Here is a 23,357-nt window from a genome sequence, read left to right as displayed (position 1 = left end):
TGGGGAAAATAAAGTTCACTTTTTTTCAAATCGTTGTTGACCACAAATTTAACATGGCCACCAATATAAAAATGGCCGTCAATTATGAGTAATTTTGCCACATATCTGTTCATGTAAAATTAATTATTGGGCTCGGAGTGCCAATTAACTCCTAAGTGGTGTTTTGGTTTTCACTGCAGTGTCCTTAGGATTGGTGTGTAAAGAAGATAACCAGTTGTTCCAGTACCAGAGAATAATAAATAGAGGCTTGGTGATTGTTGGATAAATACTCAACAGGTGCAGTAGTAGCTAAGCCTGTTGTGTCTCAATATCTGTGTGCATTAGTCTCACAAAATCATTGTTTAATCATCCCACGTGATTTCTTCTCTCACCGGAATGCTAAAACAACACCCAAAATTAAAAACTGTATGTTGTTTTTAATCATCTTCAGCAGAAGCCTGGTGTTGGTCTCACGGTTAAGGTGGCTGTGGTTTAGCTGGTTTAAGATCTTAGGGCCTTGAGTTCAAACCCCCTGTCGGACCCCTGATTTAACATTAGGTGGGGTTGACTCGGCCCGTCATCCTTCTGAGGTCGGCAAAATGAGTACTAGCTTCATGGTAACGAGGACATTGCATTAGTGGCACAGCTGCTCCCCCAGAAAATGATGCAGCCAAACAGTCACAGGCTGCATATGAATAATAAAAAAAATAAAAAAATAAAAATCTTCAGCAGTATGGAAGCCGGTCCCCGTCTGAGCACAGAAGCAGATGTCAGCTTTGTAATGAGCATATCAATGTTGGGGAGGATGTTTTGAGAGTCGATCTAGCTGGGTTTAACTTATTCAAGGAACTTGCAGAAGAGATTGGAGACTGTTGATACGACTTTATGCTCAGAACAGCCTCATTCTGAATTCCAATTAGCCATGCCAAGACCGTCCATCTACCACAGTGACATGTTCATCCACAAAAGTTGCCTAATAACATTCAGAAATCGATTGAAATGTGAAGACACCCACTCCGGTCAACTGCACCAGTCAAATTGGGAACCTGTGCCTTGGTCCAGTGATATGAAGAGTCCAACATATAGACTTCCAAGATAACCAGCGAAAGAGAAGTGCGTGTGCTTTATCTGTGATATGGTGATGACTGCTGACAGGGAACAATACAACAATGGTGGAGTAGAACGGTGCTCGGAAGAAAATGCTTTCAGGAAGCTTTTAAAATGATGAATTTAAAACTGAACCACAAGGAGGACAAGTACCATGCTGCAGCCAAGTGAATGGATGTTTTGCTCAGTGGAGCATCTTATGATGTCTTCGCCATCGACCTTTACTATCACAAAACATGTTGTAGTCGCTTCAACTACGTTTATGATCCCAAAATTGACAAAACAGATGACATTGAGAATGAAGAGCAAATATCACAAGTTACAGAAAAGTTTCTGAGGTTGTTTGACCACAAATTTAGGAAGGATAAGGAGGCCTATCTGATGACAGAATTGCCAGGGGATAATAAAAGGAGATGAGCCGAGCCCATGACCTCGATTATCCACCAATCAGTAACAAGTCAACACTAAAGCAGAGGCTGATACAGAAATTTGGTGATTCCATTGGTTTTCATGCGTTTGGTAGGTCACTTGTTGTACACCCCACTGGTGTCAATCCCATGATTTATTCAGAAGCGAATGTCCTTGGCCATGGACTCCGAGAAGATGACTTAACGAAAGCATTTTCAAGGTTAATTTGACGTAAATTTTCACAGAGGGAACCTGAAAAATGGCCTATCGATGCAGAAGATCTCCCTGAACAACCTGATAGATCTCCCTGCAGCAAGGCAACGTTAAAACCAGATACCAGCAAATGCAATTGTATTTGTTTGAGTGACTGCAGAGCTTGTTTAGGACTGTTGTTTCTTTGTTTGTTTATTGGTCCTTAGTATTGCACATTGATCCTCAGTGATATTTGATCAACAGGATTTAAAGAGCAAAACTAATTAATTCTTATTAGACAGGAAAGGTGTTAATGATGCAGACGAAGAAACGAGTTTGCCAGTACAGCCCCCAAAGAAGAAGAGGATGAAGGGCTCCAGTCACACTGAGGATCATGGAGCAGACTATTTAGGGGAGGACAATATTATTCCAGAAAATGACAACGACAGTCTGCAAGATCAGATTTCGGTCCCTTCTGACATTCCAGATGGATTATATTAATCAAACAACCAAAATGGCAAAGTTAGCGAACAAACAACAGATTTCAGTGAATAATAGATTTCCTGACTGTTTCTTGACATGAATGGAAGATTCTTTGTCTGAAATTGCTTTGACTTGAAATTTCAGAACATTTACCCATCGTGTAAATGTGAACATTTACCCATCATCAAAATTTACCATCTAAATTGTAATAAAGATCTGGTGTACATTCTACAGTACTAAATAAATGGCATGCAACTCCATATTTGAAACATTCAATAAAATTTATGACAAAAACAATCACAATCGGTTTTGATATTATTGGAGATAATATTAGATTCATAATCAGGAAGAATAAGTCGAAAATCAAATTCATTGTCCCTAGTTCTGGTAATCAGCGACTCTCAATCACTGTTTTGGAGCATACAATTCAGTTCGAGATGATTAAAGACACCAGTTATTCAATTTTTGGACTTTTGGTGACAATTTAAGATGATGGCGGCCATATTGGATTTGTGATCGAGTGCAAATTTACTCCAAAATGAGCTACTTGCGCATAGATCCAGCATATGTTGGCAAATAACTGATTCCAGGCACCCAGAAAAGATATCCGAGCCAAACAAATACTTTAAAAGTTGAATTTAATGGAATTTGGTGGCTATTTTGGATTTTCCCCACCATATTTGATTTGAGGCAAAATCCAGGGTGGCCCCTCAGCTAAACTAAAAGTATATGGTATTCGGGGTGATGGAACCACTGAGATAACTTTGACAGGAAAAGGTGGTAGTTTTTCCTTGGCTGGGCCCTGTCGATGAAGAGTTATGCTTATTAAGGCCTGCAGTGGTCATTGGACCCCAGTGAACTGCTTGGTGGGATCACTTTATAATTGTTTGATTTTTGATTAGCTTTGTCCACATAATGACATTTATTATCTGTGATAGTGTCAATGCTGCACTTTGGAGATCCAACCTGAAATTTGTTGCTGTTGAGAATCAATCTAAAATATATTAGGAGTGTAATAATTACAGGCGGCAGCTGAGAATATGCTGGATGGTCTGTCATTGTCTTAATTCGCAAAGGAATTCCAAAGCAAGAGTTTTGATTATGGCAAAGGTAGCGAACAAACAATGACCTTCCCTTTTGAAAAGCGTTGCAGGATCTTTAAAGTTCTAAAGAGTACATACAGACAAGAGCAGGTGGCTTCACATCCCATCTGGAAGGATGGCATATTTTTGTGATGCAATGTTCTGTTTGCCGAAACACCGATATGACAGTTTGTCGTCGGATCATATTCAGTGTGGAAAAATTTAAACGAGGCACTTCAGCTTGTCTCGATCGCAAAAAGTCCGAACTCGCCGGTGGGGCACAGCCCAGAGTTGTCTACGTAATCAGGCTGCACTGCCAAGGTGCAATCAGTACTTCCACTCAGATGAATTTTGCAGGAACAAGGTTGGAATTGGCCTCACAAGTCAATTGGTCAGGCAAAACTGAGTTTATGATGTCATGATAAGGCCTATGACAATTTATGTTGAACTGCTTGTTGGATTTGTGTTTAACACATCATTGTATACAGATGAACAGATGCAATCTTCAAGGCATGTGGCAACTGAAGTTATGTTGGCTGTGACAAAAGAAAGTTCAAGTTCATACAAATGTTACTGCCCAAATCATCAAATACCCTAATATTTTAATTACGTCCCTAAAAGGAACAACAAAGCCAAAAATATGCATCTTAGAGACTGTGAACTCTAAGTGTTGCCATGATTCATCCTTCTGAGCAATGTTGTCACAACTACAATAATTTATTCCTGATCTCTCTCTCTCTCTCACACACACACACACACACACACACACACACACACACACACACACACACACACACACACACACACACACACACACACACACACACACACACACACACACACACACACACACACACACACACACACTGAGGTGGAGCAGGCATGATTTGTCACCTCCCTCTCGTGGAGGACGGAAAGGACTGTGGGCCCCATCAAATACATCAGTTTTGAATGTAGTGAAGACCGAGCCGAAAACGTGAGCTTTGCTTTTTTTCCCCCACTTGGGTCCACCAGTGGTGATTGCGAGGGCTCAATGTTGGTTGTGAGCGGAGAGGGAGAAGGAAATAAGTTTCCTGGAGGGAGGAGTGATCTGAGTGAGACAAGGAGGCTCGATGGAGGACAGAAGCATAGGGAGTTGAAGAGCGTGCATGGCTTCATGGCCCACGCTGTTCATGTCTCTGCAGGACTGGGTGAGGCCCTGAATGCTGAGAATGAGAGCTTCGAAAGCTATGTGGCCAGAGTAGAGTAGATTGATCAGACACAAAGGTGTGGATTGCTGAAGGGACACACAAGGCTTTGCGGCTTGCAGACCAGGACAAAACCCCATGGATGGATGTATTTCAGGTACACTGATTGGAGCCCCAGACAATTGTCGCGCTGCAAGGCTGGCGGCAGACATTGATGGTCATGTCCGCCGGGTAGAGAAGGGGGAAGTAAGCCCGAGACAATGCAACACTACTTGCACCTTAATGAGGATGTCATGGGTCCTGTGTGTCGATTTCCTAGGGGAAAGATTGGTATTGAGGCACCGGAGGATGGTGGGTGAGGGGGTGGGACATCAAGGGAAGACAAAAATGAAGTTTATGTTGAGAATAAAAGAAAACAAAACAACGAACAATGGAAAACAGACACCATACAGGCGGAGTCCTGAGTCGACAGCCGCATGGAGCAACCAGAAATTGCAGTGTAAAGAATAAAGCCTGCACCTCTTCTTGTGAGAAAGAAAACCATCTCACAGAGAGCCAAGGATCTGCACCAAGTCAAGAAGCTGAGGAGGTGCTTCCAGTCTCTGTGAAAACAGAAATAAAGCTCCACAAGAGAAACCTAAACAATGAAAGTTGGAGCATAGAGGAGAAAGATCGTCTTCTTCTGCAAAGTGTATTCAATCTATGAGCAGTGGGGAATGCATGAAAGATGGGATCAATATTCATGGGCCAGTAAAACTAAGACGAAATTGGCCACAACAATATAAATTGCCACATCACAAATTGTATCGCAATCAAATTTGAACAGATGAAACTGAAACAACAATGAATACAGCCCCAACAATTGCAGAAAAGTTGAAATAAATATATAAAACAAAATATCAACAGGTATACACCGATAACTAGGAGAATGCTAAAAGAGCGAGACAGATTGGGCATTGACAAAGAAGGCTCATTGAATTGGCTGAGAAGAGGTCAGTTCAACTGGAATGGAGAATGAATCATAATAAATGCCCAAGACCAAGGACACTAGAGCATTGACTTTTAGAAAATGGTGGGATTGATTTCAACTGGAAAGGACCACATGCCTCGTCATTGCAGCAGATTGATCAGAATCTCAAGGAGATGGGGATAGGCCAGTCATCTGCTAGGGGCATGGACAGATGGAGGCCCCTGGAGTACTGGTGGAAAGTGGATGCATTGATGTGCTGCTCCGGCGAATGCTCCCATACCTGACCTGACCTGACCTTGAAGGGTGTAAATTTTGAAAGGTAGAAACAGAAATCATGAGTCACCTCCTCTCGGGACATAAAAATAAAAAAAACCCTCATGTCAGAACAGGTGTACACACAAAGGCACAACAAGGTACGTAGAGAAACCCACTGACACATCTGTAAAAAGCTCAAAATCCCAGTTGCAGAAAACTCATGGAAACGTGAACCAAAAGCAATAATTGAAAACAAAGAAGTCACACTCACATATGACCGAATGATTCCATCATAGATGACCTAACGATCCCATAGAGCATGAGCATAGAAAAGAAAGCATTATGACCAGATATAGTACTGAGGTACAAAAAGAAAAAAAGGCATTGCTAATTGAGGTGTCAGTACCAAGCAATTTTGGCATAAACAATGCAGAAATCAAGAAAATGACCAAAGACCAAGATCTCAACAAGAGCACAAGTGAGCACAATATACGCCCGAAAGTCTCTGTGAGACACACACACACACACACACACACACACACACACACACACACACACACACACACACACACACACACACACACACACACACACACACACACACGTCAATTTATGAAGAACAAGAAGGTATATACAGAATTGTGCTACTACATGGAAAACAGCATCCTGGTTGCCATGGCAACGACTTTATATGACAAACGTATGTCGAGACACACCGTCTCCACAGTCTGTACCTATGTACCAAATATGAAACGTAAAAGTTGAAAACTTTGGGAGTGAGAGTGCGGACAGGAACAGACAGACGGACAGACAGACAGACAAACAGACGAACGGACAGACGACCGGTATCACATAATACGCCCCGATATATATATATATATATATATATATATATATATATATATATATATACATATACACACACATACATATACACACACACACACATATATATATCAGGCGTATAAAAATGGTCAAAAGATTCTGGAAGCTGAAGAGCATGGAAATAGCACCAGTGATAATTGGAGCAATGGGAATTACAATGAACAATTTCACAGAGATCTTAAAAACCATCCCTTGGAATATTACTACAAAGGAACTACAGTTGGAAGCTGTCCAGGACTTGATAACGATCCTCAAAAAAGTCCTCAGAACAAAACTTTGACAACAATATTTCACACCTTGGTCCATGATTCGTGATGTCTTACTGAAACGGAGGTGGATACTTCAAGACCTAGGAGGATTCTGTTCCACCTTCTGAAACCCGCATATGGCGATAACAACGAATAACACACACGCACGCACGCACTTGTAGATGTGCTGTATATTTCTCAAGAATTTGGAATCCTGAAAATATTAGACATTTCCATCTCCACAGGGTAACTAACTGTCCATTATATGACTCTTCCTTTGCCTCATATTCATGGCTTTTAATTGCCATGATGGTGAATCTGAAGTTTTCCCCAGCATCAAACAGAACTATGTTATCCTGCACTTTACATTTTACATGCTGATCATATTGAGAGCTCATGATTGTTTTGGCTACATACGAGGCGTTAGATCCATAACAAATGTTTCACATGAAAACTGTGTGCAAACAATATTTTTTCAATACAATGTCGAGGCTCATGAAGGAGCGGATAAGGACATATCGTAATGAAAAGAACAACAGATAGAGAGGGGGTGGGGTGGGGGGGGTGAAAATAACAACAACAATTTGGCTGAGGGGCAATATAGAGGGAGACTTGGAGAGAGAAAAAAAAAAGGGATGCGGGAAAGAATGAGAGCATGGGGAGGACACAAGGGGTGAACAAGATGGATACAGCCACAAACCATCTGTTAATTACAAGAAAACATAGGCAGAGCCGTTCAATTGATAACGGTGATGCAAAGCGTGTATCTGTCTCAGATTGGTACAGCACAGAAAGACTGTCAGAGTGAAGGATGCTACCGCTAAGCTATCCGGGAATCTGAAGGAAAGTGGTGCAAACACTTGGGTGATCAATGAAGCAAAAAGGTATTCTTGGAGTGCACCTTTGTGGAATTAACAGCAGAATGAGACGCTCATCTCAATGTGAAAGGCATTTGTGTCAGTATGCCATTGATGAAGGCTTTAAATCAGTGATCCCAAAACTCAACTGGCCCATGAGAATCAACATTCAGGAAGTGAATGCTGCAGGCAACATCATACTTTCTGTCGAAAGCAAAACATCGGACCTAGGTTTCAGAAAGTAAAATATACAGCATTGGAAATAATTATATATGCAAACAAGAAAAAAATGGGTGTAAGATGCAAATAGCACATGAAAGAATCACACTGAGTGCGTAAAAATAAAATGCTCCATGGTACAGTCACGTGTTGATATTGTTGCGGGTCTGGCCGGATACATTTATCCCTCCCGCCCAATTGTGGTGGACGGGCGATTAAGTTAATTCTCCCGACCAGCCCGGATTGCCGAGCGGTTTTCCTAAGGAGGTGGACATGTGATCCTCAGAGATCATCGCGCGCACAGGAGATGCAAGGCGCCGCACTGGTGGAGCGACGGAGACACAGATGGATTGATGCACACACAGCACAAGGGGTTTATACTCGAACCCCACGACAAATACATGGACATAGGAAATTAAATAAACACGGGATTTAATGAAAATATAAGTAATATATACAAGCGCATTTCAGAATATAATAATAATAATATGTGAAGCAAATTAAAGTCTAAAGTCGAGGCGCCTCCACACACGGACTTTGATACAGACAAGGGGAAAACAAAATGAAAGAAAATCCTCCCTTTATCCTGGCACTTAATTTGGTCCAGAGATATTCTTTATGGAATCTTGGAATTGAGGCGCTTCATCCTGCACGGGTAGATGCGCCCAAAAATGGCACCGAGCTGTTCTCTCGCAGCTGGAAACGTACGTGAGTTAATTTGTGAGCGGTATTCAACGCCAAGGCTCACTGACCGCCGTGCGGCTTCCTCGTCGACCGCGCTTGCCGATACGCTCTCTGCAGAATGGCGCCACTCTATTTACGTCTCAGTAGGAGCTGTATGTGAGACTCCGATGAGAATACGTGAAACTGCGAATACGTGAACCAATAGCCACGGTCAAGGTAGAAAGCCCAAACTCTCCAAAAGTCATGATGTTAAGTACTTCAGGATATGTTGTCTGTGTGATAAATGATGATCCAGTATAGATCAAACGAATGTATTGTTTCCGGCTCTACTGCTTTTGGCAGAGAATCCACCAATTTTATTGCCAAATAATTGTGGAAAATACCGCTTTCATCAAATAATTTCTCATCGAAGTTTTTGATAGATTTTCATGTTGTGACAACTTAAATTCATCAGGAAAACATGGCTATTCTGCTTTAATGTTGCATAAAAGTGTCTTAGAATATACACATTTAAAGTTAAAATTGCAAAATTTCCCGACCATGGAAGGGGGCACACCCACCTCCCAGACCCTCGAGATTCTCCCCACCCCATGCCTCCAAGACCCTCCCCCCACCTTGGTCACTTTGCTCCCTCACACCACAGATCCTTTCCATCCTTCCGCTTTCTCTTCTCTCATGTTGGCAACTAATGCAAATGACCTTATTGAAAGTATGGATGTCTGCATTTCATCAAGAGCAGTAAGATACACAGTCGTGCAAAGTGGTCTTCATTGATGTGTATGTGCCCAACAAACTTTGCTGAGAGGCAAAGGGAGAAGCAAAGTCAGCATTCTGCAGGTGTGGCACTTTCTGATTGCTTGTAGGACAACCAAACACAGTGTACTACATCAACACATGACTGTAACATGGAGCACCTTCAGTGTTGCACATGAGAGGGGGTTCTATGAGTAATAGCAACAATACTATTCCTTTTGTGCCATAAAGGCACGTACTGTAGGGCTGCCAAGGCAGTTTCATTGGCAATTAGTATAGTCCTGGACAGGTCACCACTCCGACACAGGTTACCCCAAATGGTTATTACCCCAGTACACTGGTACTCATTTCACCAACCTCAGAAGAATGACAATCTGAGTCAACCAACCCCACCTGGTGTTAATTCAAGGGTAAAAAACAGGGGCTTGAACTTAGGACCATAAGTTCCCAAGCCAATCACCTTAACCACTAAGCCAACACCAGGCTGGTTCTATGATAATCACATGTTATTTACATTTCATATCCAATTTTCCCTCCGTTTCCATGACCATTTCCAACACTGTATGCAAACCATGATGTTCTCACCTGAAATGCAATGTCTGGCAGTGCAGAGCCTCTGCTACATTCACAAAGTCTGGGATGTGTCGTGTCAGAGCCAGCTTCATGCAGCTCCTTTGGATGAGAATCAGTCAAGCAAGACCTATACTTTGACTTGACAATTCTCATGGCAGAAAACCGTGCAGTCTTGGCACAAGTAAGTCAATCCGAAAGAAGCACTCATGCGAAGATAAACTTCTTTCAAAAGCGTGTGCGCCGTATTTGTTTCTTGGCAAGCATCCAAAACCCCTTGTCAGATGATCAGGCCTTCCATTCCAAATCACTTCCAAGAGCGATTGTTTCCATCTCCAGCAGTGTCGTGTTTCACCACATTTGCTATCGCGACTGCGGTTTCAGTGCTATCAGTGTCCAGGATAGAGAATTTTGAAGGAAACCAATGACAGCCTCAATGAGTAAGAAGTCCTCATATCGTCTTTCAAAATCTGCATACTTTGAATGTGTTCAGCATATTGTCGAAGGCCACATTTTATTCCCATTGCTTCTCGAGGCCTGCAAAGGGAGTGAACCCTACCATCTTGATTTGAGCATTATTAGTCTCAACTCAGCACAAAATCCATTCGCTGATTCAATCACCTGTGCAATCTTGCTCTCACATTGAAGCTGAAGGATGATGACGTTCAGTTTAGAGGTCAAATCAGTGAGGAACACCAAGTTGTTGAACTGTTGCTGATAATATTTATTTATTTCATCAAAAGCAGTCATATTTCTGGAAGGAATATTACAGCCACTGAACTTCTGAATTAATGCAAGAAGAGGTCACCTTAGCACGCGCCAAATTCAGATAACGGTGTCACGAACGACCTATGTTGCAGGCTCGGATTGTGTCAACAGTCTTTAAAGCCACATTCACGATGGAATGAAAAATCGAACACTTTTGCACACAAACTCTGCCATCAGAAATCTTGGTAAATCTGTCGTTTTTACGCATGGCAGTAAAATCGTTCTTCTATCCCAGGATTGCAGGTGCGTCGTCCATCGTTATTGATAGGTGTTTTCGAAGAGAGCCACCGATCTCTCATGACCAGTCCTTATAAGAATGATAAATATCTTCAACACTGGATTTGCCCATTAATAGTGCAACTGCCAACATTTCTTGGTTCCAAATGTTATTGGCAAAACCAATAATGGTGACAATGAACAACTCAGCCTGGACACCGATGCATCCGTTGATTCGTCATCTTGTAGGCCGAAAACTTCACCATCTCCGAATCGCGTTTTAGCATGCAGGCGACATCTTTAGACGTTGCATCGATTCTCTGTGTTACTGTGTTTCCAGAGAGTTGGACACATTTAAAGGCAACGGATGTTGTTTAAGATTTGTTGTTGAAATTTTCGGAACGATGTTACAGCACTCGTGAGAATGACTGATCCTCCATGATCTCAACATCCTCAAATGGTTTATTTGTTCTTGGCGAGTGCATGCGGGAGATTTTGAATGATGCAATCGTAGCTGGTTTTGACTTACGAGCACGCCTTTTAAAAGGGGATGTTGAGAGGTCAGAGCTGCCTTACAAACCCTTCACTTTGACTTTCTTCAAGTTATTATTTGGATGCTACTCATTTCGATACATTTTGTGAAGTGTGATAAGTCATTGGACATTACACCTCTTGGCCACCCTGAAACGTCCGTGGCAAATTAGACACAAATACTTGCCAATGTAGTTTGGGGGGGGGGGAAACCCCAAAAACCTTCTTTTCCCAACTCTTCTTTAAAGATGTAAACGTACGTTCGTGACTATGGAGGCCTATTTCAGGTGCGTTGTTAAACAAAACTTGTTTTACAATCCCACGGTTGTGTGCGTCCTCCAATTGTAGAGGAAAATCATGCGAGGATGTTACACTAAACAAGAAGCAATTAAACAAAACACATCTCTTCTTCCTCTTCTTCTTCACGGCGACAATTATTCCCACGTTATTGTGGGGTCGGGTGGGGGAAGGTGGGTCCAAGTTTTTCACAAATTGGCTGGCCAGGCCTGATGTTCAACAAAGGGTAGGGCAGGAATTTGGAACTTGGCCATGGTGCCGGCGATAGCTCGCCTACTCTTCGCGAAGGACACCGTGGCATCTTTAATGTCCACCAATTAATGCGAGCAGATAGGACGCCAAGTTTAATGTCCATCCGAGGGACGGCACGCATATTGATGAATCACCCTGCTTGTGAAACACCAGTTTATAGCTGGGCCTACATTCACACCCAGGTGAGACAGCTTAGAGGTGAGTGTGTGTACTTTTAGGCCATCTTACCAGATGTTCACTGAGAAGAAGTGATGGTGAACCCAAATTTTTTGTCATTTTGGGGGCAAACTATGATGCACAAATATAAATAACTACTTCCGATACATGACTGATACATGGTGTTGGCTTAACGGTTAAGGTGGCTGGCTTAAGATCTTAGGGTCTTGAGTTTGAGCCCCTGTAATGCCGTTGAAATAACACCAGTTGGGTTCATTCAGCCTGTCGTCCTTCTGAGGTCGGCAAAATGAGTACCAGCTTACTGGGGAAAATAAGCCATTCCAGAATGCTGTGTCGGAGTGGCGACCCATCCAGGACTGTACTCCTGAGCCAATGAAACTGCCTTGGCAGTCCTATGTGCCTCGTGGGATGAAAGGAATGTTTTTGTTTTATACATTATTGATGGATCCTTCATCATACAGTCATGCCATTAATATTTAGCTCACTGTACATTACAATGGTTTCCAGCCCTCATTGAGGTCCTCATAGGTTACATCAGAATACGAGACTATGGTAACGGTAATCTGGAATGGAGTATTCAAAAATGCACAACCCCCTGGTATTGCCAAACAGGGCAATGACATCCCACAGTTCCTTATTGATACCATGAGATGTCACTGCCCCCTCAACCCTGAAAATCACCCCTTAAAACAGACAGGTTGTAGTTATGGAGAGTAATGCGACACCAGCCATGAACTTCTGATACGGTTGCCAATACGGGGTGTTCACAAAGCATTGGAAATATTGCAATGTACCTCTCCCAAGCCACAAGGAAAAAAATTAACAGAAGGAAGGAAATGCATGCGGTATTATAGCAATCTGAACCACAGTGGTGTCAGCCTCAGTTTCAACTTTTTTGATTTCCTGTCACCATGGGCAATGTCGGACGGTGTCACTGCCAACGTGTTGCCTGCGAGCCGAGAGTTTGGGACCACTGCAATACATTATAGCTTTTTATAAAAGCATGTAAAACGAGAAGGGCACTCGGTAGAGCGCATACCTCCACCACGTAATGTCTGATCCACGAGAACATACCGGGCCCAATACATTTTTGAAATATCATGCTGTATATATTTTTTGGGCCCAATTCTCAATGGTGGAGAATCACTTTAAAAATCAAATAATTCTCGTATCCACATCCGGATTTGGATCTTCACCAAAATCGAAACAATTTGTCGTCGTCACACACCCGACCTGTCCACCAAGTTTCATCCGAATCCGTCGAGAACTTTTTGAGATATCGTGCTATATATCAGTTCAGCCCAATCTCTCAATGGTGAAGAATCAATTAAAAAATTATCGGATCCGGATCCAGATTCGGATCATCAACAAAATTGAATCAATTCTTCCTTTCCCCACACCCAACGTGTCTTCCAAGTTTTGTCCGAATCCGTCCACAACTTGATGAGATATTGTGCTCTACATCAGTTTTGGCCCTATCTCTCAATGGTGAAGGATCACTTAAAAAATTCTAGTAGTCGGATCCGGATCCGGAATCTTCACCAAAATCTAATCAGTTCGTCCTTGTCAACCACCCAACCTGCCCACCAAATTTCATCCAGATCTGTCAACAACTTTTTGAGATATCCTGCAGACAGACAAACAGACAAACAAGCCGGTAGGCGGACATGGGTCGACTACCCAATAGAACCTGACGCGATGGGCCCATTCGATGGGGAATGACCTGAGGATTAAGCACAAAAAAATTTATGGTTCTAGCTTCAAGGGTTAATGCTGCAGATTGTTTTTTCGTGAAAATACCCCCCACATTTAGAGGTTTTTCGGCCGTTGCTAGGCAACGGAGGGGTCCATAGCAACGGTTCTTTCTCACACATAACTAGGACATATCATGAACCTACCATACCAGTTTCATGTATATCTGACTCATAGTCTCTGAGATATAACGAACTTCGTTTTTTTTATTGTTTTTGACCAGGGTTCATTCAAAGTCTATCTTCTCTGACAGTTTTCATAGGATCCGGCTGGAAATTTTTGACAATATGGCCGAATGTACTGCCCACAGTCACTCGTGGCCCGATTTTTGATTTTAGAAAAAATTTATTTTTTATGATTGTTCAAAAATTTCAAAGTCCCGTTGCTGGGCAACGGTGGTGTCCATAGCAACGGTTCTTATTTGCACACAACTAGGTCATGGTATGAACTTACCCACCAAGTTTCATCGAAATCAGCATTGTATTAACTGAAATCACCATTTTAATCGCTAGAAAAGATCATGGTTTTGGATTGGGGATGATCTGGGGTGGTGGTAAAGAGCTGTCTTGAAGATTTGGAAGGAAGAATGAGATTGAAGAAATGTGGAAGTTGGTCCCATAGGTGGGGAAAAAGAACAGATTTATCGAGGTGAGCAGTGGTTCTGAATTTTGTGAGTTTCACCAGAAGAGGATTGATGGTGGACCATTTGAGCCCTGCAGAAATCTGAGGGGGTGGAAAGGCATGGAAAGATTAGAAAGTGCAAGACAAGAAAGGATGCGGTAGAAGACAGAGAGATGACCGACCTGTCTGCAATGGCAAAGTGATAGGCCCACAGATTCAGCTTCATTGGGGGAGATTCCAATTAATCATAAAAGCCTTGGTTTTCCACGGCATCAAGCTGAGCAAGGTCTGAGACAAGGGTATCTGCCCAGAGCAGAGAAAGTACTCCATCAAACTGCAGATAAAGGCCTTGTAGGAGGATAGGAGTTCAGGTGTACCAAGGAAGGACTTTGGACAATGCAAGGATGCCCAGTTGGTGACTGGCTTTGGAGGAGAACTTTGAAACGTGGTTTGCCGAAGAAAGATCAAGACTGATAGTGAGACCCAGGAGTTTCAGTGACTGAACTTCCTGAAGATAATTATAAAGTAAGTAGAGTGGGGGAGGAGGGAGGGGTTGGGGTGGGGGGGGGTGTGGTTGCCATATGGCCCTTTCAGAAAGGGATAGTGAGAGTGTGAGATTTATCAGGATTGAAAGCCATATTCCAAGTGTTTGACCAGCTTGTGATTTTGTTAAGGTCTGAAGAGAAGGACGAGGGTGCTGCCTTTCTGTCTGAGGGATGAGGGATGTCATGGCAGAGGGCAGAGTCACCAGGAAATAGAAAAAGGGGATTTTCTCCAGAGACAGAGAGATGTTGATGAAGATTAAGATTAGGATTGTGGCCAGAACACTTCCTTTGGAGACTCCAGCCTGACCAGGGAGAGGAAATGAAAGAATTCCATTGAGAGCCATACATTGGCTATGAGAGGAGAGGAAGTCGGTAACCCAAGAGTGGCGAATCCTGTCGAGACAGTTTAGAGGTGAGTGTGCTATTCTCTATTCTAGAATCTAGATTCTAGACCATCCTGCCAGCCCACTTTCTCAATTATACTTCATATTTAATTCATAGTTTATGATTTCAAATACTGATGTTTAAAATGTCAAAATGAGCTGAAGGGAATGGTGATTTGTACTCGACACACGGAAGATGTAGTGAGAACGTATACTACACTCGGACGAAAAGTTTTCATCTCCAACTTTGATTTTTATTAGAATCGGCGATCGGTCTCAAAAGCGGTCATTGCATGGATTACAGAGACAATGCATAAACAGATGATGAAAATCCATTATTTAACTTACAAATGCGTAAGCGTGGCTTCGTAAGTGTGATGTAAGCAAGACAGGAGAGCTCAAAGGTAGCATACTCACTTTTGAGCTTATTATTGGTTTGATTCCCAAACCAAGTACAAATTGTCACCCTGGTGTTTTGCATTAATGAGTACAAAATTAATCATACAAGCTCTTAAGCTGGTTGGCCTATCTTCTAGAATTCATCGATGGACATTAAAGATCCAACAGTGTCTTTTTCTGCAACCAGCCACTGTGTGCCAGCAGCCTTTCTGGGGTCATCAGAGACCAGGTACACGACTTGGGATGAAATGTTGCTGTGAAATCCGGGTAATTGGTTGCCAAAGGCGGCCAGTGCAGTGGGGATCGAAACAGAGGGAGAGCTGCCATCTTCACAACTTTCTCTCTAAATTTGTCTTCATCATCAGAACACAGTTAAAGACTTCAGAAACTTTGAAATTTTGCTGTAATTTTGACCTCATTCCCAGCAAGTGTGACATAGTCCGTTGCTTTGCCAATTCGTGCAAATGCATAATTCCACATCTGCTCCGTGTCTGGGAGGTCGGTGGTTCGTACCAAAGACTTAAAAGAAAATGGCACGTGCTGCTTTCCTGCTTCAGGTTTAGCATTTAAAGGCTACGAGTACTCCCAGGGATGGAGAGGTGCTGTTGCAGGAGCTGGATGAGCATCTTGACATGCCTCACATGTCCGCACTATGCTCTCGATGCCACGTTCCATGCATGGCCAAAAAACATGGTTATGAGCGAACATCTTCAGACTGACTATGCCTGGATAGGCATCATGAAGCATGTCAAGAGGGGTGGACCTTAAAGCTGAGGGTATCACCACCCGGTTACCGCAAAGTATGCATCCTTGCTGTCGCCTTAACTCAGTCCTTAGTTTGAAGAATGGACATAATTCTTCCTCAACAATATTAGGCCACCCTGACAACAGAACCAACAGCACTTTACTCAGCACTGCGTCTGTTTTGGTGTGGGATACAACTCTTCTTGAATCAACACATGCATTGGACAGGAATTTCATAAGATGCACCATCTCTGCTGGAATGGGAACACAGGCTGCGGTCTCAAGAAGTGGAATGCGGCTCAGTGCTTCAGCAAGACCCAATTGCAGCCCTGGCTTGTACTTGAAATCGTAATTGTATGCTGACAACAACAAGGCCCAACGCTGACGTATTCTTCCAGATGCAATTGCAGGTATGGCTTCGCTAAACAGTTTCAAGTCTTGTGGGCATTGTTGACCTCATTTGTCTCTGAGAATGGACATTGGTGTTGAGTGAATCGAGGATCGGTATTGTATGTCTTGGTTAGGAATATGCCCTGCTGTAAGTGCACAGAAGAGCATATTCCTTACCAAGCTTTCAAATTGGAAATAGCTTGTGGAACGTAGTTGCAGACAGAATGCTAACTGATGCACCAGTATCAACCTCAAAAGCAATGTCATGTCTGCCGATTGTCATCACGACCTCATACGATGGTTGTTGTGGTCCCACAACGAACATTTCATCGTGTGGTCAACATTGAGAGAAGACAGTGGCTCACTGACGATTTTGACTGGATGCGGTTGGTCCCGGGCACACGGGGCACCTTATTTGTCAAACCTTTGTCAAATGGCCTGTCTTTCCACACGAATATCACTCAGAGTTTTGGTATGGACAGGCACAACAGTCGTGCAGGTTGCCGCAATGGTAACAAGGTTTCCATTGCTTCTTTTGATTTGAAGAGGTATGCTGCTGACCGGAATTGGTTTCCGATGGCTCATCTTACACATCGGCTTGTGCAGAGGGGAGACCTTATGAATTTGCTCTGAGGAAGCAGCTCCTTTGCAAGTACTTGAGGTCACACTGTGATGAAGATCCCGGACACTGAGCGTAGCAGATGCAGATTTCATACCAAAACAGATCTTGAGTGCCTCGTTGAAATCCAAGGTCCTGGAGTCTGTGGTCATTAGACGTTTGTGGATTGCCTCATCATTTATATAGCAGCCACCAAATGGTCCCTCATCATCTCCGACAGTGTCAATCCGTAGACCACAGTATTCACTGAGTCTGCAAAGCTTGGCAGTAAACCCAGAGATCAATTGACCTTGTTTACACATGCACATGTTGAAATTACATGTGCATGCGTAAACAAGCACAATGGGTGATACTTGCAGTTGTAATGTTGTAATGCTGCTCTAGGAGTTGAATTAATTAGTCTAATGCCGTCTGAAGGTTTGGAGGGTGAAGCCAAAGTGCGTATTCGTGCGTAGGTTTTCTCGCCAATCACGCTTAGAAGAATGGCTCGAAGTTTATCCTCGTCATAAATGTGTTTGCCTCAAAATATTGGTTGCAGAGATGGTCCATGGACAGAAACCAATGGTGCGTTACCTGGGAAAAACAAAATCTTCAATTCTCTCGTTGGTGGTCATCGCAGCACCGAAAAAAAACCCGAATATTAACGAAGAAATATTTTTATCCTCGTCACCAAATATGTCGTGTATCAGCAGCAAAAGGATCAGAGAGTATTGACGGCTTTTGTCAAATACCAATGTTAGTTTAGGGATTACAAGGCAAACAAAGGAAACAGGTAAGTTCAACGCTCAAACAGCTTCCTGGTCCAACACGATTACCAAATTGGTGGGAACTGACATCAGCACACGTCAGTGCATTAGAATTACATTAATATATTACAGCATCCTGTCCACTGGCATTGGTTTGTGGACGTGAAAGATCCCACAGTATCCTTCGTGATGAGCAGATGAGCTATTGCTAGCACCATGGCCAAATTCCTATTTCCTGCCATAACTTATACAGAGGGCATTGAATCAGTGGCACAACTGTGCCCTCAGCCAATGATGCTATCCCGCAGCCTTGCGCTGCAGATGAAAGAAAAAGAAGAAGGTACAGGTGTAGTTACTGAACTTTGACTAGCTGTGCTAAGAGACTTCGTTAATTGGGAATAGAAGTGCTGAAGTTTCGTGCTCAGGCTGAATTGACAAAATTGGTCACTTGTTGGTAACATAGCTGTTATCATGGCAATGCCACCAACACATATTGCATGCAGAGTGGGCAACACGAGACATCGATAACCAGCTCGTTCCGCACGTAGCATGACTTTTACAATCGTGTGTGTGTGTGTGTGTGTGTGTGTGTGTGTGTGTGTGTGTGTGTGTGTGTGTGTGTGTGTGTGTGTGTGTGTAGGCAATAACTTTGTTTTTACCATTTGAGCCTTTGTCATAAAATTTTCAACAAACCTATATTTTGAGAATATGGAGAAAAATAATTAATAACTGGGTCAAAATGTCAAAGGGCAAAGTCACAGCGAGTAGAAATAGGCCGTATCAGCCCGTCTGCCACCACGCAGCGCAACACGGCTGGGTTTTATTTATTTATTTATTTATTTATTTATTTTAAAACACTTTCATGCTTCTTTATTTATTTACCATTTGAGTTTTAGTTGCGTTTTTCCGGGCTATAACGTGTTTTACCATTTGAGCTTTTGTCATCAAATTTTCAACAAACCTTTATGATGAAAATCGGGAGAACACTAATTAACAAAATGTACAAATTTTATTTAGTTTAGTTCGTCACATTTAGTTCGTCATTTAGTGTTTTCGTCACGTTTAGTTCGAGTACAAATCGGATGCAGATGGGCTTTGCATTTTGAGATGCTTTCCAGTTGCATTTAGGTTCATGATAAAAGTCTAGTTTTGGAAGAAAGTACAAACAAGTTTGCATCATTCATAAACATCTGCTAAACAGAAGTGTTCTGCACTGTAAATGACTTCTGTCAAGATATGCACAACTTTTGAAATCAGTACATTTAACGTGAAACAAGACATTGCCATCGATTGGACAATAATTACTATTTGTTACACGTATGATTGGGAACAGGCAAGAGAAAGCTGATAATGCAAATGCTGGTAAAGTATCAAAAGATTAGCAGTTTGCTCTCTGAATAAAAGGATGTCGGAAGAATTATCATATTTTGCTCAAGAATCTTCCTTTTTTTTGTAATATGAAGCTTTTGCGGGAGAGGATGCATACATAAATCCATGTGGTTTACTAGGTTTGCTCTTCCACCGTATGTGGCCGTCTGTGCATTATGGATAGGGCTAACCGGAGGTCCTGCAGGAGGAATTAATCACCACAACACAGCATCCATTATTTCTATAGGATTTACTGCTCATTTAATTGTACGTCACAGATGGTATCCATTATCTCCGATCACACCACCCTCATTACCTTATGGATGGGGTTTCGGAGTTATGGGAGAGCAGGGGTCCACAAAGTCATCTGGAAAGCACCATCCCATCTACTTGTGGTGTATACTTTGATTAGATTGCAAGCGGCGACTCTGTATGTAGGCATTGTCAGAAGGCCTAAAGAGCCTAAGTATCTTTGGTATATCTATACGGTTCTCGATGGGTCTATGAGAAGAAGCATAAGCCAGTATGAGCTGAAGAAATGCTCACAGGAGTACGAGTTCTTGGGATGACTGGATATTACCATGTATATCAATTGAGGTGCCAACAATTCTTAATAAGAGCTCCTGGATACAACTACATTTGTAAGTTGAGATAGCAGTAATATTTAACAGGCAATGTCAAGTATGCAATATTAAGGAAGGGCGGAACGGGTGGAACATTTCGCTTCCAGGATATATAATGTACTAATTACCAGTACAATAAAACTCCCAAGGAAGGTTGGACTGAGAATCCTTGGCCCAAAGCACCTCCTTAACTCCACCTAATGAAATCGAAGTCACCATCCCTCTACCCCCATCCTCCATGACATACTTTTTCGAGCAATAAAAACCAACCTTGTCCAGGCAGCGCTCATACTGCTCCCGTTGGCTCTCGTTCTCCAGTGCCAGCGCTGAATTCTCTGCCTGCAAGGAGGCAGAGGAAATGGCACGATCAGCCTGATAACCCAACCATGGGGATCACAAAAATCGGTGCGCCAGCAACAATGATACATAACATGTCTCTCACCTGTACTGGTAGCAAATCCTAGGTGATCAGCAAATCAAGCACAGACTTATATCAAAGAACATGAACATACTTTCATGGTAACTAGTAATATTACAAAAACATTTGCTCTCCATTGCATGTCTTCCATGAATTCGAGCTGTTCTCGTTCTGCATCCTTCAAGAGCGATTTGCAATCCGCAAGTCTTTTCCGAGGTTTCCGAGCCTGCAACTGCCTCTGGCCTTACAGCTAAAACATAACCGGGAAGCCATCTTTGTAATGTATACCAACAGCATGGTAAATGGTGTACCTTGAAGATGCCGCATGTTGTGTTATCCATAAATTAAAAAGTGATTTTTTTCCCCCAAGAAAGGATATACTTCTGGGTGTAGCCTGGGGATGTCGAGTGATTGTGTTGGCTCCCCTATTACTTCTCAATCGCAGTGATGATGGATCGTTCACACACTTTCATCTCTATGCATTCAAAATTATTGAGCATGCGAAAGAGCAAAGGTGGCTTGTAAGAGATGCCAACAGTTAATGTAGTTTCTCACTTCACAAATTAAGTATCTCCAACACGTCACGTTTCACTTTGGGATCAGGTAAATGGTTTATACGGTGGCCGTTTGGCAAAACCGAACGTTGTAACACCAGGAAGTCTCACAATATTAGTCAGTTAAGTTTCTCTTTTTAAATGAAACAAACAAAAAAAAGAACTGAAGAAATATAGTAGTGAAGAAAAGTAAGAATAATCTTTAAAAAATTTAAGGAAGTGGAAAACCTGCCTTTTGAAAAGGAACAGGTTATAACCATTAGGAAAGACCATGAGAAGGTAAAGAATTCCAGATCTTAGATGTGAAGAGAAAGAAGCAAACATTATAACGGCCCACCCTTGAGTTTTCTACGGACACACAATAATCATGTAGCGTAGTGTCTTGCCAAGTATTTTGTGGTCCAGCTAATGGAGGTATACGAGCAGCTAGTTCTCGGGAGCACACACCGAAGCGATATTTATGGAAAAAGGAAAGAGAGCAAACGATGTGGCGAAATTCAAGCATGTTGAGTTTGGAGGTCAGATATATATATATATATATATATATATATATATATATATATATATATATATATATATATATATATATATATATATACATATATATGTGTGTGTATATTTGGTTTGGTTTGGTGTATATATGCATATATATGTATTTGTACATATATGTATGTATGTATGTATGTATGTATATATATATATATATTTGTGTGTATATATGTTTCTTCATAAAGTTATCTTATTCTTCGTTCGTATGCAGCATAAAGCTGCGGGGTAGCATCATTGGCTGAGGGCACGGCTGTTAGGGAAAGAATGTGGAATTTGTTCAGGGTGCCAGTGACAGCTTGCCTACTCTTTGCGAAGGGCACTGTGGTATCTTTAACGTCCATCAACGAATGCTGGCAGACGGGACTGCCGGGTTAACGTCCATCCAAGGGATGGCACACACATTGATGAATCACCCTGCCTGTGGAACATAGGAATGACAGTTTATAGCTGGGTCGGGATTCCAACCCAGGCAAGACAGCTTGGAGGTGAGTGTGCGTACCTATAGGAATCCTGTGAGTCCCAGATGTCTTACAGGACGTTTTACACAATGCCGCACTACCAGCTTTGATGCATTACCACAGTGAGGGTCCTTGCATATACCAGCACACCAATGCACCTACGTGTGTGTGTGTGTGTGTGTGTGTGTGTGTGTGTGTGTGTGTGTGTGTGTGTGTGTGTATATTAGAAAATGATTTGAGGACAACAATAGTGAAAATCCACAGTGGCTGTCCCAGAGCCCTGACTTTAACCCAATCAAATAACTGTTGGAACGTCTTGGAATGGCACCCGTTAGCCAGGGTAAACAAAGCGCAATCCACCACAGAACTTACACCTGTTCTAAAGGAAGGATGGTACAATATATGCCAGATATCCACCAAAACGTTCCTGATACTGACATCTTTATAGAAAGCAAATAAATGGTTGTGAAGGAATATCTCTTCATACGTCCATGCTGTCCAAATAAGTTTGGCTGTATAACATAATCATTGCTTTGCATACAGATGTTGCCACGTGATATCGTGCTGCTTTGCTGCTGGAAACTGGTTTGGGCCTAATTTCTCGCATCTTAAATCCTCTTGGTTAGCACTGTGTGCTCTTCTCCTTAGTTTCAGTCATACACCATTCTCTATGGTGCAAAACTTCAAGGAAAACTTTGTTGAGTTTGGTCGTGCAGCAGTATTGTGATGACGTACTCAAACGGCGTTTTGGTGGAGAACACAATTTCGTACAATTCTCACCAGGATGAAATAAGTTTCATCACTGCAAAATGTATGTTCCTCCAATAGATGGTGATGACACCATCAGCCTCTAATATCCATTACCGTACGAAAGTGAAGGGAAGCGAAAAGCGGGGTTAAGCAATTGGTTCACTTCTGTCTCTCTGTCCTGTTTAGACATGCCAGTTTATGATTGAGGAACAACTTGTTTCAACTGAATGTTATATCTTTTGAACATGAATCGGAAAACAAATCTGTAATTCGTTTAACAGTATTTTGGCTCTGAATTTGTCCTGATCGCACAGACAC

At 42.3% G+C, this 23,357-nt stretch overlaps 1 protein-coding gene across 4 annotated transcripts in view; it reads right to left on the bottom strand.

Moving 5' to 3' along the window:
* LOC147030789 (uncharacterized) overlaps positions 1-23,357 on the bottom strand; it is a 682,768-nt gene that overhangs the window by 160,493 nt on the left and 498,918 nt on the right. For all 4 annotated transcript variants that reach the window (XM_085875201.1, XM_085875200.1, XM_085875199.1 and 1 more), the window contains exon 7: positions 20,581-20,649. In XM_085875201.1, the coding sequence (XP_085731327.1) occupies positions 20,581-20,649 (69 nt within the window). The remainder of the gene's footprint in view (positions 1-20,580; positions 20,650-23,357) is intronic.

Source organism: Eptatretus burgeri, chromosome 3 (genome assembly GCF_056783735.1).
Source record: "Eptatretus burgeri isolate ZD-2024b chromosome 3, Ebu_testis_v1, whole genome shotgun sequence".
In the NCBI taxonomy this organism is placed as follows: domain Eukaryota; kingdom Metazoa; phylum Chordata; class Myxini; order Myxiniformes; family Myxinidae; genus Eptatretus; species Eptatretus burgeri.
This window is presented reverse-complemented; position numbering and strand designations above follow the sequence as displayed.